This window comes from Dryas octopetala, chromosome 4, assembly GCF_963921425.1.
Source record: "Dryas octopetala chromosome 4, drDryOcto1.1, whole genome shotgun sequence".
NCBI classification, from domain to species: Eukaryota; Viridiplantae; Streptophyta; class Magnoliopsida; order Rosales; family Rosaceae; genus Dryas; species Dryas octopetala.
In genome coordinates this window covers 152,021-174,517 of record NC_141369.1, presented here as the reverse complement: position 1 = coordinate 174,517, position 22,497 = coordinate 152,021, and the positions used below count along the sequence as shown (strand labels likewise).

The window sequence follows — 22,497 nt, the reverse complement described above, 5'->3', positions numbered from 1 at the left end:
TTTTCTGATTTCATTTTCTTTCCTTCTTTCTTTCTTTCTACAACCAAAATGGATTCTTTTTGGGCCTGCAGTTGGACCTAGGCCCGTCTACTTTGCACTGGGCCTTTCGATTCATGGCCCATAAATTTACAGTCCAGTCGTCCACCCACGCCCAAACCAATTATCAAATCATATCACATTATCACAGCCGTGCATCATGGATGGATGGCCTGCTGCTATGCGTTCTGGTGGTTTATACTTACGATTTACGAACGACAATAATAATGGGAAGGCCAAAGCACGCAACCTACTTTAACATCAACACATCAATCAATTATCAAACGCGCGCACACAGAGACAGAAAAGGGAGAGATTGAGACTCCAGACCAAGAAAAGAGAGACACAGAAACGAAAACAGAGCGAGAGACAGAGAGAGATTGCATTGCGGGTAATCGAGAAACAAGTTAAGGTAACGAAGCTACCTCACCTTTCTTCTTCCTTCCTACCTAGGGTTTTATTTATTTACTCATTTTTGTTTGGTGAGAAATGAGGGTTTTGTTTTTTTAATGCCATCTTTCAATATCTCAATTCAGAAGTTTCCATTTTTAAGATCTTTAACAAATTATGAGGAATTCCACCGTGTCTTTATCTCAAACCCTGATTTTACTTTAATTTTTATTTTGAGACTAAAATAATTGGCATTTCTTGCAATGCTGTGTTTGGTGACTGCGATGTATGGTTCATGCTCTCACTTTCTCTCACATAACTTAACACAGGTTTGAAGATTCAAATTTGGAACTAAACACAGGGTAAAAGTTTCAAATTTGGCTTTGCTTTCGTTGATGTATTTATTGGCTAATTTCTCTGCCCCTACTTTTTGTTCTTTTCAAGCTGGGATTTGGAATTGGAATTGTTTCTTCTCCTCAGGATAAAACTTTTTGTTCTCGTTCTTTTAATTTTCAAGTGAATTGGAATTGTTTCTTCTCCTTGTAATGAGAAAGAAAGAGAGAGATTGTGAAATGTTATGCTTCATGATTCTTTCTCTTTATTGGGCCAAGTTTTATGGTAATAATTTGACTGAATTTTAGTTTATTTTTCATTCTATTTCTTCTATTTGAAGTGTGTAGTTTACACTTCTCTCTGTCTGGATGCTGTGAATTTGTTTGCATTCTGAACGCTTTGGGCTACAAATCAGTTTTTTTTTTTTTTTGCTCAACAGTTTCAACACCTGTTTTTGCAGGTTAATCATCCAGTGCCCCAGTTATAAGAGAGGGTGGTATTGTTTTCTTTATTGTGTTGCAAACCAATTGGGTTACATAAGATTATAGAACCATAAGCATGAGTGGGGCGTCTAAGAGATCTCATGAAGAAACTGGTCATTCCTCATCTTCAAAGTACCCACACGAAGATTCAGGAGCATACCCCAAGATGTCATCATCAGTTTCCAATGAGTATCATCCACCCTATGAGATGGGTCAAGATGCTCGCTTGGCCAAGATTCCCCGTACAGAATCTCGAGACGCAGATAGAAGATCTCCCCTGCATCCAATGTATCGAATTCCATCAACTTCAAATGATCTGCATGTAGATCACCCTGTTGCTTCTGAAAACAGGTTGGAGTCCAGGGATTCCAAGGATACTAGAGATATCCGATTTGAGAACCGAGACACAAAGACAGAGACAAGGGAGTTGTACAGTGAGGCAAGAAGGGATACTCAGAATGCTAAGGGTGAAAAGGATGCTAGATATGACAGTAGAGGGGATGATAATAAGGAGACGAAATATGAAAGAGAGAGTTATAATGATGCGAAGACTGACATGAAAATGGAAGGTTATGGTGTAGCAAGTGGTCACTCTAATTGGAAAGAATCAAAAGAGTATCATAGAGGAAAAAGATATTCTGATGCCCCGGCTGCAAGTACAGACAGCTGGCATCGCAGTAGTTCACAAGGCCACATTGAGGTTGGAAAGGAGGTCTCCACTACTGAGGAGCGCGATCATGTGGAGGCACATGAGGCTGTTGGGGAGAACAAATTTGATTCTAAAGGTGAGGATAAATTCAAAGAAAAGGATAGAAAAAGGAAAGATGCGAAGCACCGGGATTGGGGAGAAAGGGATAAGGAAAGAAGTGATCGTAGGAGCAGTATGCAAGTAGCTAACAGCAGTAGTGAGTGCAAAGAATCAGCAAAGGAAGAAAGAGATGTGGAGAGGTGGGAGAGGGAGAGGAGGGACACTGCAAAAGACAAGGAAAGACTAAAAGAGAGGGAAAGGGATCATACCAAGAGAGAACCATGGGGTGGAGTGGAGAAAGACAGTTCGAATAATGAGAAGGAAGTGGGAGATGGATCTATTAGAATGCCAGAGCATGAAAATTTGCCACCAGAGCAGAAGAAACAGAAAGATTTTGATAGTTGGAGAACTCTTGATAGGGAATCTAAGGATAGGAGGAAAGAAAGAGATGTTGAAGTTGAAGGAGATAGACCTGAAAAGCGCAGTAGGGGATATGACAAAGAATCAGATGATGGATGCGCAGATGGTGAAGGCACAACAGACAGAGAAAGGGAAGTTTATAATTATGGAGTTCAGCAGCGTAAAAGGATGCAACGATCTAGGGGTAGCCCTCTAGTGGCAAATCGTGAGCTACGCTTTAGGTCTCGTACTCAAGACAATGAAGGGTGTGTTTTACTATTTTCCTGTTCTCTTTCTGATTTTATTGCAAGCATAATAGCTTTATGACCAATTTCACATTTTAAGAAGAATATTTGAAAATGTCCTCTAATTTTCTAGATTTAGAACACTAAAAAAACATATGAATCCAGCACAAATTCCATATAAATCTATACAGAAGCACAATGAAACTTTGAAATGGTGAAAATACAAAAAAACATGACGTTAATATAAAATAAACTAAAAATGAAGGAATACCAGACACAATTATTTATTAGTGTGGGTATGGTGAGATCTGAAAATGATGCAGACAATGCCGGTTTGAGGGGGTTATGGCAATGGTTCTCGGCAGTCTAGTGATATTGCAGAGTCCTGTTGGTGTTTCAGGTCTGGTTTTTTTTTTTTTTTTTCCGAGGGGTGGGGGGTGGGGGTTGTGGGTTTGGGTGATGAGGGGCAGTATTGGTATCTTTCATGGGTATAGTGAGCAATTTTTAAACTTTTAAAATTGATGGGGGAGTAGGGAGTAAAGGTGGGTATCAATAGAACCACCCCTGTAAAAATTTTAGTTGTATGAATTAGATAAACGATAAACATTATTTATTAAAATAATCAGTTTAGTTTGTCATTAAAAGTCATTTACAAAATGTATTGGTTGCCTAATGTAATAGCTTAGTAAAGCATAAATCCTATAATAGCCATAAATTCAAACAATAATATTAATTGAAAGGAACACTTTCCCTTAAAGGTGTGCATATTATAATTTCTCAAAAAAAAAAAAAAGGTGTGCATATTATTTAAGCGAAATATCAAAGTGTGGCTATCCGCATCTTTCTTAAGTAAATGCCATTTGTCAGCATACAGTCAAATTCTGTTCAATGTTCAAATGAATTGATATTCATTTGTCTTGCGATGGAAATGGTTTCCTTGGTTCATACACAATTTAATCTTCTTTATGTGTTCTTATATTTTGCAGATCCCAAGGTGCGCTGTTGTATTCTATTGTCTTGCAACTGGAATTCTTTTCTTGGTGAAGTTCTGTAGATTCAAAATAAATCACTTTTGTTTGTGTTCCTCACTTCACCCTCCAATAAAAGCATACTTGTATATGTATTATGTATATACACACATAAGCATAACTTTGGTTCATAAATAATCACTTGCATTCATGTACATGGTTATTATACAGACAAAATTCTATATTTGTAGTTTTTACTATGGCCATTACTTTTTGATTAGATACACAAAAACTAAAGGTGTTTTGTCTAAAAAAATCATTCAGTCTTGATGTGATTGAGGCTATTATGTTACATATATGCAGTAGTTTTGGGATTGCAATATTGTTGTTATAGGCCCAATTATATGTTCTTGGAAAGACGTTTCTCAAAGTTTGAATTCTTTCTATCCCTATCCTTGTTTAGTGTGGGGGATGGGATACACATCAGCTTTTGGGAGGATTATGGATAGGGTAGTCTCTCCTTTTGCAACTTTCTTACGACTCTAGACTTTCCAACTCGCATAATGTTCCAATTGCCAACATGGCTGGGGATGCCTCATTTCCAATAACCTGGTATTTTAACTTTGGTAGAAATCTAAATGGTTTGGAAGTTGGGGAGCTCTCATCTCTACTTTCTTTTATTTAAAATGTATCCTTTCATTTGGGTAGACCGGATATAAGATCTTGGAAACTTGAGTCGTCCAAGAAGTTTACCTGTAAATCTAATTTTAGTTGGTTGATAGATGAGCCATCTCTCCCCTTTAAAATCCTTCTCACATATTTTGGAAGGTTAAAGTACCATGTAAGGTACATATTAGCAGGATTATTGCTCATGGAAGGACCAATAATTGCCATGTTATTCAAAGGGAGGAAGCCTTATGTTAGTTTATCCCATAATTGGTGCATTATGTGTAAAAGGGGAGGTGAAGGTATAGAACACTTGTTTCTACAGTGCTCTATTACCCAAAAACTTTGGCGTAAACTGTTCTTGAAAGCAAATGTGTTGTGGTGACTCCCAAATTGTGAATTTCCTTGTTTGTGGAAAAGCATCCTGCTTTTGAGGGGGAAAGAGAAAAACCATTGTGGAATTGTTGTAGGATGGCTATTGTGTGGGTGGTTTGGATGGAAAGAAACAAAAGAATTTTTAAAACTTGTGTGTGTGTGGGTGTGGGGGTGTGGGGTGGGGTGGGGGGGGGGGGGGGGGGGGAGAGTAGAGGGATTGTGAAGTCTTTTAGTTTCTTTGTGGTTTTCTCAGTTATCATCTATTGTATTTCAATTTCTTGGACTTGTGCCTGGTAGATATAGTCCACTGTGTTGCTACTTTTAAAATTTGTGTATGAAAAAATCTGTGTTTCTTATCAAGAATTAAAGTGCTCCAGTTTGGAAATCAATGTGTTGAAAATTCAGAATGGTTTTTGATGACTACTGTCAATGGGTACCTAAAACATTCAGCCTTGTTTTGATTTTGATTGCTATGAACCTGAAAACATAGCTGGACGAACCATATATTGACTATGGGTCTTGTGGTTTTTGTTTTGGAAGGCATTTGTCACGATGAGGAAGAAAGTTGTGGATAGTTAAGGATTGTCATTGAGGCCCAAAAATAAACTGTCATTCATAATTTAGAAAGTCTTACCCTGGCCCCCTGTTGAACCAGAGAAAAAAAGGAGCTCTTTACCATCTTCATTCGAATTTGGAAAGTAATAAGCAATATGAGTGATTTGCTTGTAGGTCACATGATACATTCAAACTAAAGAAATAAAGAGCCATAAATAAGCATTTTTCTTAGGTCAATGTACTTTACATTGTTATAGAAGGCTGAACATGATTAAACATATGAGTATGTTCTTAGTCTCTGACAATTTATTTTTTGAAAATAGATCCCATTCTAGTTATTTTCTAACAGACGCACACACACTTAGACACACTCGGGGAGAGGGGGAGAGAGTCACAGAGTCGTGTAGTCACGTATGTCATATGCTAAATGCTGCTACTGTTTCAGGTAAAGCTGAAGTATCTTCTGTGATTTATAAAGTTGGTGAATGCATGCAAGAACTGATAAAGTTGTGGAAGGAACACGAAGCATCTCAATGTGATAAAAATGGTGAAAGCTCTTTAACTGGTCCAACCCTTGAAATTCGGATACCAGCTGAGCATGTTACTGCAACAAATCGCCAAGTAAGATTGAAATTATGTTATACAAATCTGACTTACAATGTAATAATGGTCTTGCATTTTGGTTACTATTTATTTTGCTGTGTTTGTTCTCTTGTGTTCCAACTTTTTGATATATTTCTTTTATGGTTTCCTTACAGAGTCATTTTCCATGTTTTGTGCATTCCTTTGCTCCATATGTCACATGTAAACACATTTCCGTAGATATTTCACAATTGCAGCTGATCTAGGCAATATTGGGTTCACCGCTAGATAAGAAGAGATGAGAAAGTCTAATTCTCTCTCTCTCTCTCTCTCTCTCTCACTATTTGGATTGTTGATGCAAGGAGATTCAAAATAAAAAATGAAAGAGGTGGTGAGCTGAGGAGTAGAGATTGAAATTCTTGCTATTCAAGGCAAGCCTCTTACCCTCAAAATGGGATCAAAACAGGATCCTAAATGGCAGGAAGGTTGTACCAGTTACAGGGGTGGATTGTGGTGGAAGGGTTGTTGCTTAGTATGTAGACTAAGATAATCTTTAAAGAAATTGGGAATGTGTGTGGAGATTTCATGGAGTTGGATCACAGAACTGAAACTTTTAACAAGCTTTTTGAAGCCTGTATTGATGTTAAAAAGAATGATAGTGGGTTTTTGGTGAAATTCATCAATCTGCTGGATGAGGGAGGCGGCCGATTGGTGGAGGACGGTCGAACTGAGAAATAATAATAATAATAAAAATAATAACAACAGAAACAATAACTATAACAACAATAATAATAAAACACATGTTTCTACTTCGCATTCTTCCCAGTGTAGAGACTACTAGTTTTCATACATGTTTCTGTAACACATTGCTGTTACTATGTGCTCTTATTAGTGTCGTCACTTTTTATTTTCTTCAATTAACTAATTGCCCCCATAATTTCACAATTTTCTACATTTTTTTTGCCCTTGTGAATCAATATGTTGTAAAAATGTTTTGTACGTGTTATTGTAAAAGTGTTGGGGGTTGCATGAAACCTTAATATTTGCTTCCTGTTTTTGTTCTGTAATTTTCTTTTGATTCTTTTTTATGCTATTGCGTGCAGGTTAGAGGTGGTCAGCTGTGGGGAACAGATATATACACAGATGATTCAGATCTTGTTGCTGGTATGTGGTTTTATGGTTGGTTTGCAGTAAATATTGAGTCTGTATGTCATGTAACCAAGGATAAGAATTATGGAAATATCTGTGGAAATATCAGTATCAGTTGAAACATTGGTGAAAAATAAAAGAAATCATGAAATTTCCTTTAAAACATGGAAAGTTTGAATGAAACTTCTAGAACTAAACCAACCATTAATTCACCAATTGACCATTTCCCCGTTATGGAGTAGTATTTCTTTGATGGAAATATGACATGTATGGTGGAAACAATGGGTGTCGCCGCTGACATTAATAATACTTTGAATCTTGAATACAATGTGCAAAAGCATCTTTGTTCCATTCCATGTTTATCACATTATAACAAATCTTGATGGTAAGAGGTAAATATTATTAATAAAAGAGTAGTACACTGAAGCAGGAGGGTGGCAATGAGCCTTACCCCTCAAGGAAAAGGAATATGCATAAATTCTGTACAACATAAAACATATATTAAAAAGGCATGAAATATACATACATATAAAATTCTAATACCACAAATAACCGTGATGAGGTTCAATCACAGTCAATTGGATTCCTTTTTTTTTTTTTTTTCCCTGAAAGAAACAGATACTTTATTAAAATGAAAACAAACAAAGTACAGGTTGTGGACAAGGTGTCCACATCAGCGGTGCATCTTACATCTGAAATAATCCACCCCCTAAATCAGAACAATACAATCCCCTAACTAAAACATTAACATACAGAAGCTTTCAAATCTATGATGATAGCAGAAAAAGAATTCCTCCTACATTCTGAAGACAATGATGCCCAAAAAGCTGACCAAAATCTGATCTTCTCTTGGAGTTCCTCCTCTCCCACTCTTTTATAGTCCTTGAAAATCCTCCTATTTCGTTCCAGCCGAATGACCCAAAAAATTGCTAACACCATGCACCTACATAAAGTTTTTGCTTTCTTATTGCTTCCCAATACCTTTTGTTGTTCACAAAGTAAAGCATAACAGCCCCTAGGGATAACCCAACTTGCATTGGCCACCTACAACAGCTGTAGAGCAAGTGGGCAGTGAAGATAAACATAAGTAAGCCCTCCCCTTCTTACACATAATGTACCAATGCGGAGAAAAAGACAAGTAAGCTCCCTTTCTCTAGCTAGATCACACGTGTTAACCCACCCATGTGCCACAAGCCATGCCAATACCTTGACCTTAGGGGCAACCCTGACTTCCCAATCTGCTCCCAATGCTGAAACAAAGGGAATTCTGGCTGATCACGTCGATAATTGCTGTACGATACATGAGAACGCCCCCAAGGGCTCAAGACTCCAATTTCTAACATCCCTCTAGCGGGAACAAGCTTACATCCTCTAGAAGCATCATCAGCTTAGAGAATTCACCCACATCCGTCTTTGACCAAACAATACCGGTCCCTACTCATTGAATTTGAATTTTTTATATTGTAGTTCTACAAATGTCATTGTTATGTGTCTCTATCACTTTTTATTGTCTCTCCAAGAATTGGATAGCATACATTCACCCAATCCTAAGTTGTATACGCTTGATTGTTCAGAGCTCCATATAAAAGTGGGGATGGAAGATAATTAAAAAGAACTTCCACTCCTCCAACTACTTTTTTGTGCTTGATGCCACTCCATAAGCAAGGGATTTTTATCATGGGCTGGGTTGGAGTTGTCACTTTAGTTTGTTCATCGAGCCAAATAGGGGTGGGCATGAAACCGTGTAACCCGATTGAGTGGGGTCAGTTGGGTTTAAAGACTGAAAAAGTGTTGAGGGCGGAAGAAAATGGTGAAATCGATTTCAATTCGCATTGGGGGTTTGGGTCCACTTTCCCTAATCAGACTAATTTCCCTCACTCTCTCTCATTCTCCCCTAACTCCCACAAACTCCATCCCCATCTCAACTCCCACTTTCTCTTCTCTGCACCAGTGCCGCACTAACCTATCTGCGCAAGTGTCACTGTAACCCGTCTCTCACTCTCCATCTCCTTTGCAGATCTTGCGACGCTGCCTTCTTCTCTTCTTTTCCACCTCTTCAAATCTGCGACTTGGTGTTGTCATGTTGCACCAGCGTGATGGCCTCCTCTTTGGCTCGTCCTTCAGATTTGTGACTTGGCTTTGCACCTAGCACCGGAATACATGTGGGATGTTATGGTTTGGTTAAGCCGCAAACCGAGCCCTTTTGTGTGGTTGGCAGGTTGAGCCTCAACCAGACTCAAATCGCTTGATGCTCACCCCTAGATCCAAAACCCAAGAGATGGACTTAAGAGTCATATTGAGGAAAACCCTCATTGTACCCACTATGCCTCCTTGTATATTTCTTTCCAAGAACACTAATTGGAGGACCTACTTCTTTGTTACCTTGATCTTTGTAACTTACCAGTAATGGGTTCCATCTCGATCGTTGATGTTGTAATTGACCGTCCGCTCCCTCTATCATTTCCAACACCCCCTCCATCTTCATTGTGAGTTTCTTCATCAAAAGTAGACCTATGAGATGTTGTTCCTCCTCGCATTGCCCTTGAATCTGATTGCGTACTTCAGCACTTTGACTATTAACTGATTGGCTAGTTGCGAGCCAAGTGGCGTTAGGTCGCATGAAATCATCTCTACACACCTCTCGCATTTGTGCAAGTAACCAATCATGGTTGTTAATGTAGTTGGTTAGGGATCTAGCCTGAGTGTAATCACATTTGCCACCCCATGTTAACTGATCTGATATACCCACTGTGCTGATATTACCAAAACTAAAATTTCGGTGTATCATCGAAAACTTTAATACTTGCATATACCTTGGTCATGTTTGGAAACCAGTATTAATGGTTCAATGCTTTTTCCAGTTCTCATGCATACAGGATATTGTCGACCCACAGCATCTCCTCCACCTCCTGCTATCCAAGAGTTGCGTGCTACAGTTCGAATACTCCCTCCACAAGACTGTAAGTCAATTTCTGGCTTTACCCTTCTTTTGTGCATACCATGGCCATGTAATATGAGCGATAATATATACTAAAGCTCCATTTATATCTAACACTGACACGCTTACTGCAATACTACATTGTAAATTTGGTAGCATGCTGGAATAGAAAAAGGGTGGCGTTTTATTTTCTGTTTGCTTTCTCAATTGTGTGTAATTAATGTGATTACTCCATTTATATCCAACGGTGACGCTCTTCTGAACTATATTTTTTTGCTTTTTGTCTTTGGTTGACATTACCTCTGGTGCTAGTTGCAGTTTCAGTGACACTGGGTTGATTTATTAGGTTACCAGATATAGCTTAGAATATTGGATGGTTTTGGGGATCAACAATTGAGATTGGGTTGTAGATCTAAAAGTCCAGTGTGCTTAAGTCCTATTCTTTTTTGATAGTCAAATATAATTTTTTATATGATTAATTAGAAGGTTTATGTTTGAGGGAATGGATTTATATAATAGTTTTAGGAAGAAATAAATAGACCTAGATCAGTTGTGGTTGGGTTTGAGATTGTGGTTATCCATTCGAATCGAGTTCAGATTGGGCTATTCCAATCCTGACCCAATTCTTTGCTATCCTACTTCTTCATATGCATTTCAGTTTAATTGTAATATTAATGAATGTATAGGCTTCTTTATTTGTATTAGGAAAGGCTGGGAGGATTTCATTTGTTTCCTCTTGTAAGGTTCGTGGTGGGAGATTTATGCCCATGTGGCATGATGTATTATATGTACTTTTTTTATTCTAACCTTTCTGTTGCTCATCAATTTGGCTATACCGCTATGGAATTTGATGCCTTGGTGAGTTATTATGTGGAGAGAGCTGGGATTACTGAAAACATGCTTTAAATAAGAACTTAATGACTGGGAATTTGTGATTACTGTGGATGCTTCATACATGTGCAATGTGAATCTGTGAGTGTGAGGAGTTGATGAATGTGCAGTGCATAAAAGCTAGTCATGACATGGAAAACAAGATGTCAAATCATTTAACCTGGCTTTATTCAATTTATTGTGATCACTAGAGGAAAATCCAAAACCAAATAGAAAACAAGAAGTGTATCTACTCTAATACATAAAGGTCCCTTCCCGGTGCAGCAAATAACAGACAGAAATTCGTTAAAACACTTTTTCATGGAATGAAATCTTGCATTCTAATGCTCCTTGGAGTGTGGAGTTCTTTGCATAAACTGCTTTTGGGAAGACGATACTTTGATAGTTTTAATAAGAGAGTCTTGGCAAACAATGCTACATGGGCATTGGGTTTTTTTATTTTTTATGACTACTTTGAAATCTGTTAATCACTTTTACATAGTTTCTTGGGTTTTTATGACTTCAGTCAGTGAACTTTTTTGAAAGATTCCATGGGTGCATGGCAGGATTTGAGAAGCAAATGCTTTTTTCATTTTTTGGTCTTTAGGGGTGGCTAAAAATAGGCATTTTCTTGAAGTGGGTGGAACATTTTTTCCCTGTATTAAAGATAAACTTTTTCCAAGTACATGCATGGACATTGAAGACCATTCCCACCTATTTTTCCCTTCTTTCCTTACATTGAAGGCCATTCCCACATCTTTCTTTCTGGTTTGCATTCTTCTTGTGTAGGTCAGTTGTGCCCCCCAATCCCCCATCATGCTAATTGTTAAAAATTTTGTTCAGACAAAAAAATATCAAAATTTTTTATTGGATAAAGCATTGATGTTGAATGAGGTGGAAGATTTTAACATGTGGCTTTGTGGAAGGTTTATGGGCTGCCTAAAAATCACATGCTGTTAGAATGGTGGGTTATAGTTTATAAATACGAGAGTTTGTGGAAGTGACTTGAAGTGGGTGAAAGTTATGGAACAAAAAAAGAAAAAAGAAAAGTTAAATGTTAGAATGCACCAATTAGGAGAAATGCTCAAAACTAAAGCCACTGGGCAGTGAAGAAAAATGATCTACAGTTTGCCCCCATCTTCTTAAACAGAATACACCAGGCTTTAAGTTTGTGGTGGAAGTTGTTTAGGGAGGCTAATGTGAGCTGGGTAATTCAGGGGAACAGCTTTTCTTTCCTCTGAAAAGCATAAGGTGCTAGGGGGTTGCAAGAAGGCGAAAGTTCTTTGGGGATGTAAGGTGATGCCTGTGTTTTGGGTGATCTGGTCAGAAAGGAATAAAAGGAACTTTGAAGACTATAATGGGGTAGGGATGGAGGAGCTTTGGGGCAATGTCAGATTCTGGTCTTTCCTTGGGACTTCGGCTTCTTCAGAATTTAGGGTCAATTCTTCTTCTGCTATATTATCAGATTGTAGTGCAGCTGCGCTAACTTATGCTTAATCCATGTTTCCTGTTGTAGCTTTTGAGGTTTTTGTGCTGTAAATTATGTGATGCTGTAGAATTGGTGTGGACTTCTTGTTCACTATCATGTAAATTTTTGTGTGATTAGCAATAAAATTGCATTTCTTCTAAAATAAAAATCCTTTGTTTAATTCTAATTCTAACATTTTTATTAGGTTACATTTCTACTCTGAGAAACAATGTTCGATCTCGTGCCTGGGGAGCTGCAATTGGTTGTAGTTACTGTGTTGAGCGCTGTTGCATTGTCAAGGTGACTCAATTTATCTCCTTTTAATTTCTGTGTGTGTGTGTGTGTGTGTGTGGGCGTGTTCTTTTCCCTTTTAATGAATATCAAATATTATAGTGCTTCATATAATTTTGCAGATAGTAAGTATATATGATGCACAATGCGTAGGAGATAAAATTAGGGACATAAAGAATTACAGAGAGGGAAGAACACAGAGAATGATTATTCAATATTTAAATCTGCCCAAAAGAGTTACAAAGGTTCAATTTATAGAAGCCAAAACCTAAAAGATAAAATGAAATTAACAGTAAGATAAATTCTTGAATGTCTTAGATAATTATTTATGAAAATAATAAAAAGATGATAAGCATAACTAAACTTTTAAACATATGAAAGATAAATGTTGAAGCTGGACGGTCTCTAGCATTCTCTATCAATATATTTATGGACTTGGATTGGCTAATGTGTTACTATGAACTGGAAAGTGTTTTGTAATGATACTGCTGGGCTTAGATGGCTGATGTTTCTTCCTAAGTTGTTTTGTTTCAGAAAGCAGGAGGTAGCATTGACCTTGAGCCTTGTCTTACGCATACTTCTACAGTCGAACCTACCCTTGCTCCAGTGGTTGTTGAGCGTACAATGACTACAAGGGCTGCAGCTTCGGTATTATCTGACATCCTCTGTTCAACAAATGTTTTTGATTTATGCTTTTAGTTGAAAATTTTTTTCCTCTTGGATTATATGCCCTATTCCATTTGTCTGTACTGCAGCAACAGTAAGAACTAGTGATTTTCTTTAGATATTGATGTTTGTGATCCTCAATATATTTATGTTTGTGATTGTCTCTGTCAATTCCTTATACAGTTATACTAGCGTTGCACATTTTTACTAATAGGAAAGAGAAAAGTATACTGAAGAAAAGAACTTATAGATTGTATGAGGTTTACATTATTGAGGCATGCTAGAAATAAAGGTCAGGTGATAAGGAAGTAAGTATGCCCCCTCTGAGACAGGGTGGCAAGTGCAGACAACCTGAAATGTTATTTGGTTTAACCTATAAACCCTGTTAAATAATGTTCACAATTTTTTCTGAAAACTAATCAACTGTGAGCAACAATGGGCCTATCCCTCCTACCTTTTTCTGGTTCAGCCTTCTTTATGATTAAATAAAGAAATCGTGCAACTTTATTGATGCAGCGTAATATGAATAGAAACGAGAACCCACGATAAAAAGTCACAGAAACATGAACCATCTTCAAGCTTTGTTGAATTTAAGAATACCCAGAACAAGGAACACAACATATAGAACAAACACTAAGGCTTTTGATTCTAAAAATACCCAGAACACAAAGCTGTGCAATTCCTCAATTAGAGGAAAAACACTTTTAAGAAAGGTGAACAAAGTTCAATTTTTATTTCAATATCCAGGTTCTGCCCCAAAAATAATTATTCAACTTAATGCTAAAAACTGAAACTGGAGAACTCCAACAGGCTAAGGAATTTAGTAGAGAATTCCAAAAGGCTAAGGAATTTATTCAGTGATTATGCAATGGAGGCCCAAAAGTTTTATATGAAATTCTACTTCATTGCTCCATAAACTTAAAGGGCAGTGCTTGGGTACTCAGAAATGAGTACAAGCTTGTCCTCACAACCAATCACATTAGCCCATAATGGGGTCCACCATGAGAGAGAAGGTAGTGGGCTCCATCATGGGCTCATGTGATTGGTTGTAAGGACAAGCTTGGTACTCATTTGTGAGTACCCAAGCATTTTCCAAAATTAAATGCCATCTATCTGCATTCCCATTTTTCACCAACACATGATGTATTAGTCAGTACATGTCAACTTCATCTTTTGACTGCTCTCTTTTTTTTTCCCCAAGTTAACCTAATTACTGTCTCTTAAAATCATTGTAAATTGTATAAGCATTGCTAGGCAGCGTCACTAGAACCAATTTTGTAATACATGTTCATGTAAATACTCTTGACAAATCTTTCTTAGTTAAATGTCAACATCATATGATTTTTTGTTTTGTGCTTATGTTTAAATTCCAGACATTACTGCATTTGTATAGTTTCAGACATTGATAGACTTTATGTATGATATCATATGATTTAAATTTCTAAAACAGAAAATACACATACATGATTTTAATCACCATTATTTATCAGCATATGTGATGACTTTCATTGTTCAGAATGCATTGCGGCAACAGAGATTTGTACGAGAAGTTACAATACAGTACAACCTCTGCAATGAGCCTTGGTACACTTCAAATCTTCTTTTTTATCCTTAGATTGTGCTGATCTTTTGAGACGTGAACGGGGTTTTCAGTGTTTATATTATCTATAATTTGCTCACTGTGTTGAATGCATTTGAGACAAGTGCTTTTATTTTAAAAAACGATGGCATTCTCAGCTTCTATATATATGCAAAAATATCTATCATACAATAGTGGGGGTTTGTCTGAGTGCTTAATGTTGTGCACATGTTCATCAGATTTGCAACTGATCCCTTAGAATCCCTTACAAAGCCTCTGAGTAGCTATCAGATTCAATATAAATAATTATCCAGTTTACATTTGTTGATGACTCTCCTTTATATATTCATTTTGAATACTTTTTTTTTGGAATAATATTACAATAGGTTGATTCTCATCTATTCATTTATGGAAAACATTCTGTAGGTTTTGCTTGAACTCTATCCCATGTAGGGTGTTTACTTACTAACACCCTGATCCTTTAAAATAAACGTCAATGGGCCTCTGTTTTTGTTTGAATCTGATATGAGTTTATTTATTTATTTTTATAGCCTTGATTTTCAAGGCTACAGAAATTCTAGAAATATAATGAATAATCCTCTAAATTCTTGACTACGTGAATACATCTTCACTATCTTCCCTAAGTAAGTTCATATTCTCTGTTGTCTTTAATGTTAATAAGCGCCTATTGTGATCACATGTTTGCTATGGAATTTACATGAATTTAGCTTTTCCACTGTTTGCAGTAGTTTTATGTTCCATGTGTAAATATTTATTCATGAGGCGAATACGTATTTGGTATAATTGCTGCATACACAGTTCTGTAGCTTTTTTCTCCCCCCCTTTTTTTTTGTTTGTTTGTCAAACATTTCGTAGCATTCAACTGGTCTGTTCTCATACCACCATTGATTGTATGACCAATGGTGTGCTGTAGCTCAAGAAGTCTCGGATATAACAGTTGCAGTCATTTGCTTGTACATGTGAATTTAAATTGCTTATAGAAGTTTTTGCAGTGGTCTCTTTCATGTTGTCATTGTCATTGCTGTACTCTGTATGTATAATGAGGATATGTGTGTGTGCCCCATGTTCCCTTTCTCCGTACATTGGTGTGACCAAAATCTACTCTTTTCATACATACAATGCTTAGTTTTACTTAATCTATTGTTTTCTGCTGCTGATGCCGTTTTCTTTTTCTCCCTCTGCATCAATCATTCTTGTACCTTCCTATGTTCATGTTTGCGATTTTCTTCAGGATTAAGTACAGTATAAGCATTGTTGCTGACAAGGGTTTGAAGAAAACCCTTTATACTTCTGCACGTTTGAAGAAGGGAGAAGTTCTGTATTTAGAAACACATTCATGCAGGTATAATTGCTAATTATCTGTATTCGGGATTTGATCAAGATCTCTTTTATTGAGGAATTAATATTTGATTATTACCTTTTCTTTCTTCATTTGTTGTAGCTATTGAATCTTACATAACATAGGGACTTAGGAGATTGTTTACTTATGAAATAGAGAACTTCTGCCTCTGTCTTTTATTTTCCTGTTATTTTCCCTCATCCTGTTTGGTTTCATGACTATGTGCTCCTTTGGGATTATGCAATGTTATTGTGTAGTATTTATTCTTTTATCTGTGTTTGGATTATTATCGCCTTTATCAAGAAAGACTGAATATTTTATTTGTACTTTTTTTTTTTTTCATTTGTTTTAGGTTTTGAATTTTACATAACATAGTACATGGTTTACCTATAGAAGAAAGAACTTCTGGCGTTTTTTTTTTTTTTTTTTTTTTTTCTACTTATCCTATTCTGTTCATGGTCATATATTCTGTACTATTCCTGTTACACTTCATCAAAATCTAGCCTTTTTCTTTATTATTTTTATCTATTATTATTAGATCATAAAGATGAACCATGAGAAGACTTGAGAAAGTTAGTTAACAACATCTAGCTTAGGGATAAAAAAATACAGATTACAGAGGTGGTGCAATAAGAAAAATACAGATTACAGAGGAATAGATTGAGTAGTTTCTACATGAAACTGGATGTAAGATGCATTGCAAAATTTGATGTTCCTCCATCATTGTTGATGTTGCTCAAGACAATAGTAAAAACAAACTTTTCAGGAAGTACCTTTATTTCAAAATTTGGGGTCTGTAGTGTTCCCGATGAACACTGAAATGATCATGATGATAATCAAATGGTCAACTGAGTTCCGGTTTTACACTTTAATATGTGATGTTTGGGCTTCTATTTGGATTCTTTGGATTGAAACGGAAAAAAGAATCTTTGACAACATGATGGAGGATCTAGGCTCCCCTTTTAGGTATTTTAGTGATCTTCCTTTTAGGGAATTCATCTTGATTGGTTGGATGTAATTTTTCTTGTTATGTGGTGGTTGCCATTTTTTCTTGATGAATTTTTTATCCATTTTCCATTATATCTTTTCTTTGTTTTTATAGCTCCTGTTCATATTAAAAAAGAAAAGAAAATAATATTATACACTGTAATACGTGTATTAAAAATGGACATATTACTTAATTTGGTCTTTGTGTAATTTTGAGAATGATTTTGTTTAACACATGTTCTGGTGATTGTAATCTACTAGGGAAAATATGTAAACTATCACCCTAAACCCCAGCTGAATATAAAGTGATCTTTACCTTAGGGAAAAGGAGAGTAATTTTCCTCTACTTATCGTAATTTGACATATGATACATTACTTTAAGGCATTTAACTGCGCCCTAAGCAGGTTATATATTTTAAAAGAAATATATGGAGACTTGTGATTATCTAGAATTAGAAAATATGCTGCATATGTTTCTTTAATGATCTTGTATTTTCTTATCTTTTGAGTTATTATCTGAAGGTATGAGCTCTGTTTTACTGGGGAGAAGATGGTCAAAGCTACGCAATTATCTCAGATGCATGAAGGCGAGGCAGAGAAGAGTCAGAATCACGTTTCACATTCCACGAATGGTGAAAGAAATGATGTTGATAACATTATAGTTGATGTATTTCGATGGTCTCGATGTAAAACACCCCTTCCCCAGAAGGTCATGCGGTCAGTTGGGATCCCACTGCCCCTTGAATACGTGGAGGTACTATATATTGTTATATCCTTCATTTTTAGATCCTGCATATTTTGAAATTGGATTGAATAATGGGTTGCTCTCTAAAGAAAGTTTTCATCATTTTAAAATTCTCTGTAGTAGATTGCCATTCTGAAAACTCTTTCTATGTGTAAATGTTAAAATATCCCTTTGCTCTTTGAATGAGCCATGCTCCTTTGCCCATGTGAGGTCGGGACACTTAATTTGCCAAATTCTTTCCTACTGTTGTATGTCCATTCTACTACCTTGTTTGCTTGGGCCTTTGTCAAATGGAAAATATCAGTGGATGGTGTCTTAAAAAGAATTTATAAGTTAAAATTACTCCGGAAGCAGATAATCTTTATATTGAAATACTATGACTTTTTTCTTTTTATTTTTTTTCACTGTACGAGGTGGGGGTGTAGAAAATCTTTATTGTGTGCAATGCGGCTTGTTAAAAATCTTTAGGTGAATATGCATATGTTCTGGTTACCAAAACTGCATTTAGGCAAAAAATTTTGTTATCTCCACATTCTGTCTTTAGGTGAACTAGAATTCTGATCCTCTCTGTTTTTAGATGCATGTTGCTGCTAGTTATTTTGTTGTTAAATTTCTGTGTTAACTGCATTAGTAGTTTCAACAATTTCAACTTATTCTCACATGAGTATTTGAAATTAATGATAATCATAGTAAATTTAGGAGGTGCACACACACACACACACAGCATGTTGCTGCTAGTTATTTTGTTGATAAATTTCATTGGTCACTGCATTAGTAGTTTTAACAAAAGCTCAACTCATTCTCACAGAAGAGTTTGTAATTACTTATGTTAAATTTAAATAAGGGCACTGTGAAAGTGCTCTTACAATTAAACTAAAGTTAAATTTAGTGGCTTGATTCTGCTTGCAACCATACACGTTTGTATGTCTGTTTCTGAGTGCACTTTGAAAATAAGGATTTCATAATTTTATCGGGCCTTCTGCCTGGTTAGGTGTTGGAGGAGAATCTTGACTGGGAGGATGTGCAATGGTCACAGACTGGCGTTTGGATTGCTGGGAAGGAATACACACTTGCTCGGGTGCATTTTCTGTCAGTAAATTAGCCAAGTGTTTTCTATTTTTTTTCAACTTGTTTGTACAACATTGTATCTTGAATTATTTTCCCGCCATCCTGATTTGGTGCATGGGTGTAGTAATATATTTTACTTAAATGATGAGGTTTTAAGTTATACTTATATTAAACTGTTTAGTTCCATTTCTTGAGAACTTGTGGCTTTATAAGCATTGTGGCTTTGTTAGTTTACTTTTTTAGTCCATTAGGAAAATATATAAGCACTTGTGAATGGGCATAAATTCCTCTCATAATTTATTCAAGGAAGCTGTTTCTGTTTTCCTGCTCTAATCTTGTCACTTGCCAATTAAACTATGGAGGCAATTTAAACACTCCACTTTTGGCTCCTACACTCTTTTCTTTAAAATGGTTTCTCTAGGTTGGAGTACGAGGTTTACGCTCTTATTCAACTTAGTTTCGTGCTACATGGATGCCAAGTATTCCCCACATTCTCTAATATGCACATGTTTGATAGTGGACCTTTTTCTACTGTTAGGAGCAAGGGTTAAAAATTTAGTTAAGCTTACTCAAAATCTGTTTAGTAGTTATTGAAATTTAGGTAAATATATTTTAAATTTTATTTAATCGTATAGCAACTAAATACATTACTTTTTTTTATTTGAGTCAGGGTATGTGAATTTGGGACCTCTCCAACAACGTGGAGAGACATACCACTAAATTGTAATACATAGTGAAATATTTGTGAATATTTGTGACTGGCATGTAGTGAATCACATGCACTTTTTATTATTAATGGCCGCATGTGTTTATGCTTCTAGCATAAATTAAAGAGTCATTCAAAATTCTAGATCTATATACTATATTAGTTTATAAGAATCAGTTGAGGTTTAAAAATATTGTTCAGCTGTCACATTGGTGATTTGTATTAAAAAAATGCCCATAATATTATCTTATAATCAAAGACATTTCAATCTCAAAATGTGGGATTTAAATTTCACAATTTAAGGAATTTAAATTCCACAAATTATGAAATTTAAATGTAGAAATTTCACAATAAGATTTATTCACCTGCAAAAATTCAAATAAAAAAATATTTCAGTTACACAAACTGAAAAAAAATAATTACACGATTAAGAAAACGAGTACTAGTTGGTGCATTTTAAATGTACGTAAACGCTGAATCTAACTTAAACTTGAAACCTCTACCCTTAACCTTAAATGTAATCGGTTAAAATTATGGGTTGGTACATTTTAATTGTAGCAATAAATGGATTGATGCATTTCAATTGTACTAGTATGTGGGTTGACAAATTTCAACCAATATATGGGCTAATGTTGTAAATACATTATTAAATGTGGCTATTTCTGTAATTAGTTGTAGGGGCATACTAGTAAATGTACAAAATCCTAGTAAACTCTACCTCTATATAAGGATGTTTATAAGATGAATGAAATATACAAATCATATTATCTCTGCCTCTCTTTTCCACAAACCTTATTTTCCACATACTTTTACAACGCGTTATCAGCATGAAAAGCTCCAAGGATTGTGGATCTCCAAACAAAAGAGAATCATCATTCAATCTGTTTTTCAACCAAGTAGGTTTTATAAAACAATTTTATGTTCATGGTTATTTAATCTTGATTTCTTGAAAAATCTTCATGAAGTATGAACCCTAAATTTATATGATTCATTTATTTGAGATTATATATTTTGTACATGTTTTCTTGAATTGAATGATTAAAAAAAAAAGGAGAAGAATTTTTGGGTGATCGAAAAACCACCCCTCGTGGCCAGCAGCCGCCATGTCGCTGCCACGCAGGCAGCCACTCCCACGCTGACAAGTGGCGAGCCTCTTGAAACTCTATAAAAAGAGACTTTAATTCCTTGCCATGCTTGAGGTTTGAACTTGGGACCTCTTGTGCACCACCTTGCACCTTGACCACTGTGCTGCTGATGAGTTCTTGATATATATTCTCTAAATGCTAGAAACCTTTATTCAAACAATTTTGTGATATTTTTCTGTTCTACTTGGGTATATGAATATTTTACTTATTTAAATTTTTGCACTAGAGTATATGTGTAGAAATTGCAGATAATTAATGAATCAATAGTTCAAACATAAACATTGAACCTATAACTTCAATGATGCCATGTTCCAAAGTTTCCTTCATAAATTCACCATACATGATAAAACCAGTAGATTTTACATGCTATAGAACTTGAAGTTCTTATTTGTTGCTTATGGATGTTATTGCGCAAAGCACTAATTATGATTATTTGTTCATTTCAACCAAAGAATGTTAAATCTCAACAAACTTAGATTTTGTCGCTTTGGAAGCTTTTGGAAGAAACTATCTAAAGTGGACTTAAGATATTAAGCTTCATTTGATTGCCAAGAAGATGAGGTTGACAATCAATGCTGACAATGTTGTCGTAGAGTTCCTTAAGGAAAATGCCATGATCTTCATTAGGAAACATATGGAGGAAGCACTCCAAGTTGAGTACCTCACTGAAGAGGATCGACGAGCTCTTTGGATCGCTCTGGAAGAACGGTTTAACCATCATAAGACCATTTTCTTGCTTAAAGCAAGACATGACTGGCAGAACATCCGTTTCCAGGACTTCAAATCCATGAATGAGTATAATTTGGAAATTTGTCGGATTCGGTCACTCCTCAAATTTTGTGGGGAAGAGCTCATCGAAGTTGACCTAATGGAGAAGACTTTCTCCACCTTCCATACCTCATGTTTGGTCCTGCAGCAACAATACAAGGAGATAAATTTTACCAAGTTATCGGCATTGATCACTACTCTGTTACTTGCTGAAAAGAACAACAACTTATTAATGAGAAATGATCAAGTCCGACCTGTCGGTACTAAAGCAGCACCATTGGCTAAAGCAAACACTGTTGCTCATCGCAATTCAAACCGTGAAAGAGGATACTGAGGTCATGGAAAGGGCGCAAAGTCCGACCGCCCGACATATGGAAGGAAAGGTTCTTAGAGGAATGGCTTGTATGACTGAGGCCAACGCGGCCAAGGCCCACACGGTCATGGCCCACGAAACTCGAATTCTCGTGACCAAGGCCCAAGTGGTAGGAACCACGGTCCCTCAACCCCAAGAACTCGAAATGAGAGGAATACTGGTCTGGCCGGTCGCCACCAGAATCAAAATCAGAATGATCTCTGTTACCGATGTGGAGGAACTGATCACTGGTCCCGCACCTGCCGTGCATTAGCGCAAGCTGTAGATGAGTATTACGTCAGTCGCGGAACTCGAGAGACCAACCTCGTTGAGGGATCATTTCCTATAGATACCACCTTAGAGGTCACTGATTTCCAGGCTGCTACTGGACACTTCGAGGACTAGAAACTCGATGACATAGATATGATCGGCACTTGTGCAGTATTTATTTTTTGAATAATGTTTCTTATTCGGATTATTTTGGTGATTTATGACTTGGATTATTTGTTTTGAAAATTTGGTTATGCTCGAATATGATTTAATTCAATAATGTTATTCATACATGTGATCCATTGAAATAAATTTATGAATAAGCATGTTTAGTGAGGAAGTTTGTTGTCTGGCAG

At 36.2% G+C, this 22,497-nt stretch overlaps 2 protein-coding genes across 2 annotated transcripts; both read left to right on the top strand.

The window, feature by feature from the left end:
- The first annotated feature begins 249 nt into the window (after nucleotides 1-249).
- On the top strand, nucleotides 250-19,086 carry LOC147285912 (zinc finger CCCH domain protein). Its single transcript, XM_086241363.1, has 12 exons — nucleotides 250-448; nucleotides 1,220-2,654; nucleotides 3,620-3,627; nucleotides 5,643-5,818; nucleotides 6,883-6,943; nucleotides 9,790-9,888; nucleotides 12,410-12,504; nucleotides 13,030-13,143; nucleotides 14,678-14,745; nucleotides 15,993-16,103; nucleotides 17,610-17,841; nucleotides 18,824-19,086. The coding sequence occupies exons 2-12, from the start codon at nucleotides 1,318-1,320 to the stop codon at nucleotides 18,932-18,934; spliced, it is 2,412 nt and encodes an 803-aa protein (XP_086097489.1). The 5' UTR covers nucleotides 250-448; nucleotides 1,220-1,317; the 3' UTR covers nucleotides 18,935-19,086.
- A 2,221-nt stretch (nucleotides 19,087-21,307) lies between these two features.
- LOC147285911 (uncharacterized) lies at nucleotides 21,308-21,853 on the top strand. Its single transcript, XM_086239245.1, has one exon. It carries the CDS (start codon nucleotides 21,308-21,310, stop codon nucleotides 21,851-21,853), a length of 546 nt encoding a protein of 181 aa, XP_086095371.1.
- Nucleotides 21,854-22,497: the final 644 nt, after the last annotated feature.

Bases quoted from the DNA above. Each gene is read 5' to 3' on its own strand.
- LOC147285912 (XM_086241363.1), top strand. From the start codon at position 1,318: ATGAGTGGGGCGTCTAAGAGATCTCATGAAGAAACTGGTCATTCCTCA. The intron at 5,819-6,882 runs GTAAGATTGAAA...TATTGCGTGCAG, and splicing joins TTACTGCAACAAATCGCCAA to GTTAGAGGTGGTCAGCTGTG. The intron at 9,889-12,409 runs GTAAGTCAATTT...CATTTTTATTAG, and splicing joins AATACTCCCTCCACAAGACT to GTTACATTTCTACTCTGAGA.
- LOC147285911 (XM_086239245.1), top strand. From the start codon at position 21,308: ATGAGGTTGACAATCAATGCTGACAATGTTGTCGTAGAGTTCCTTAAG.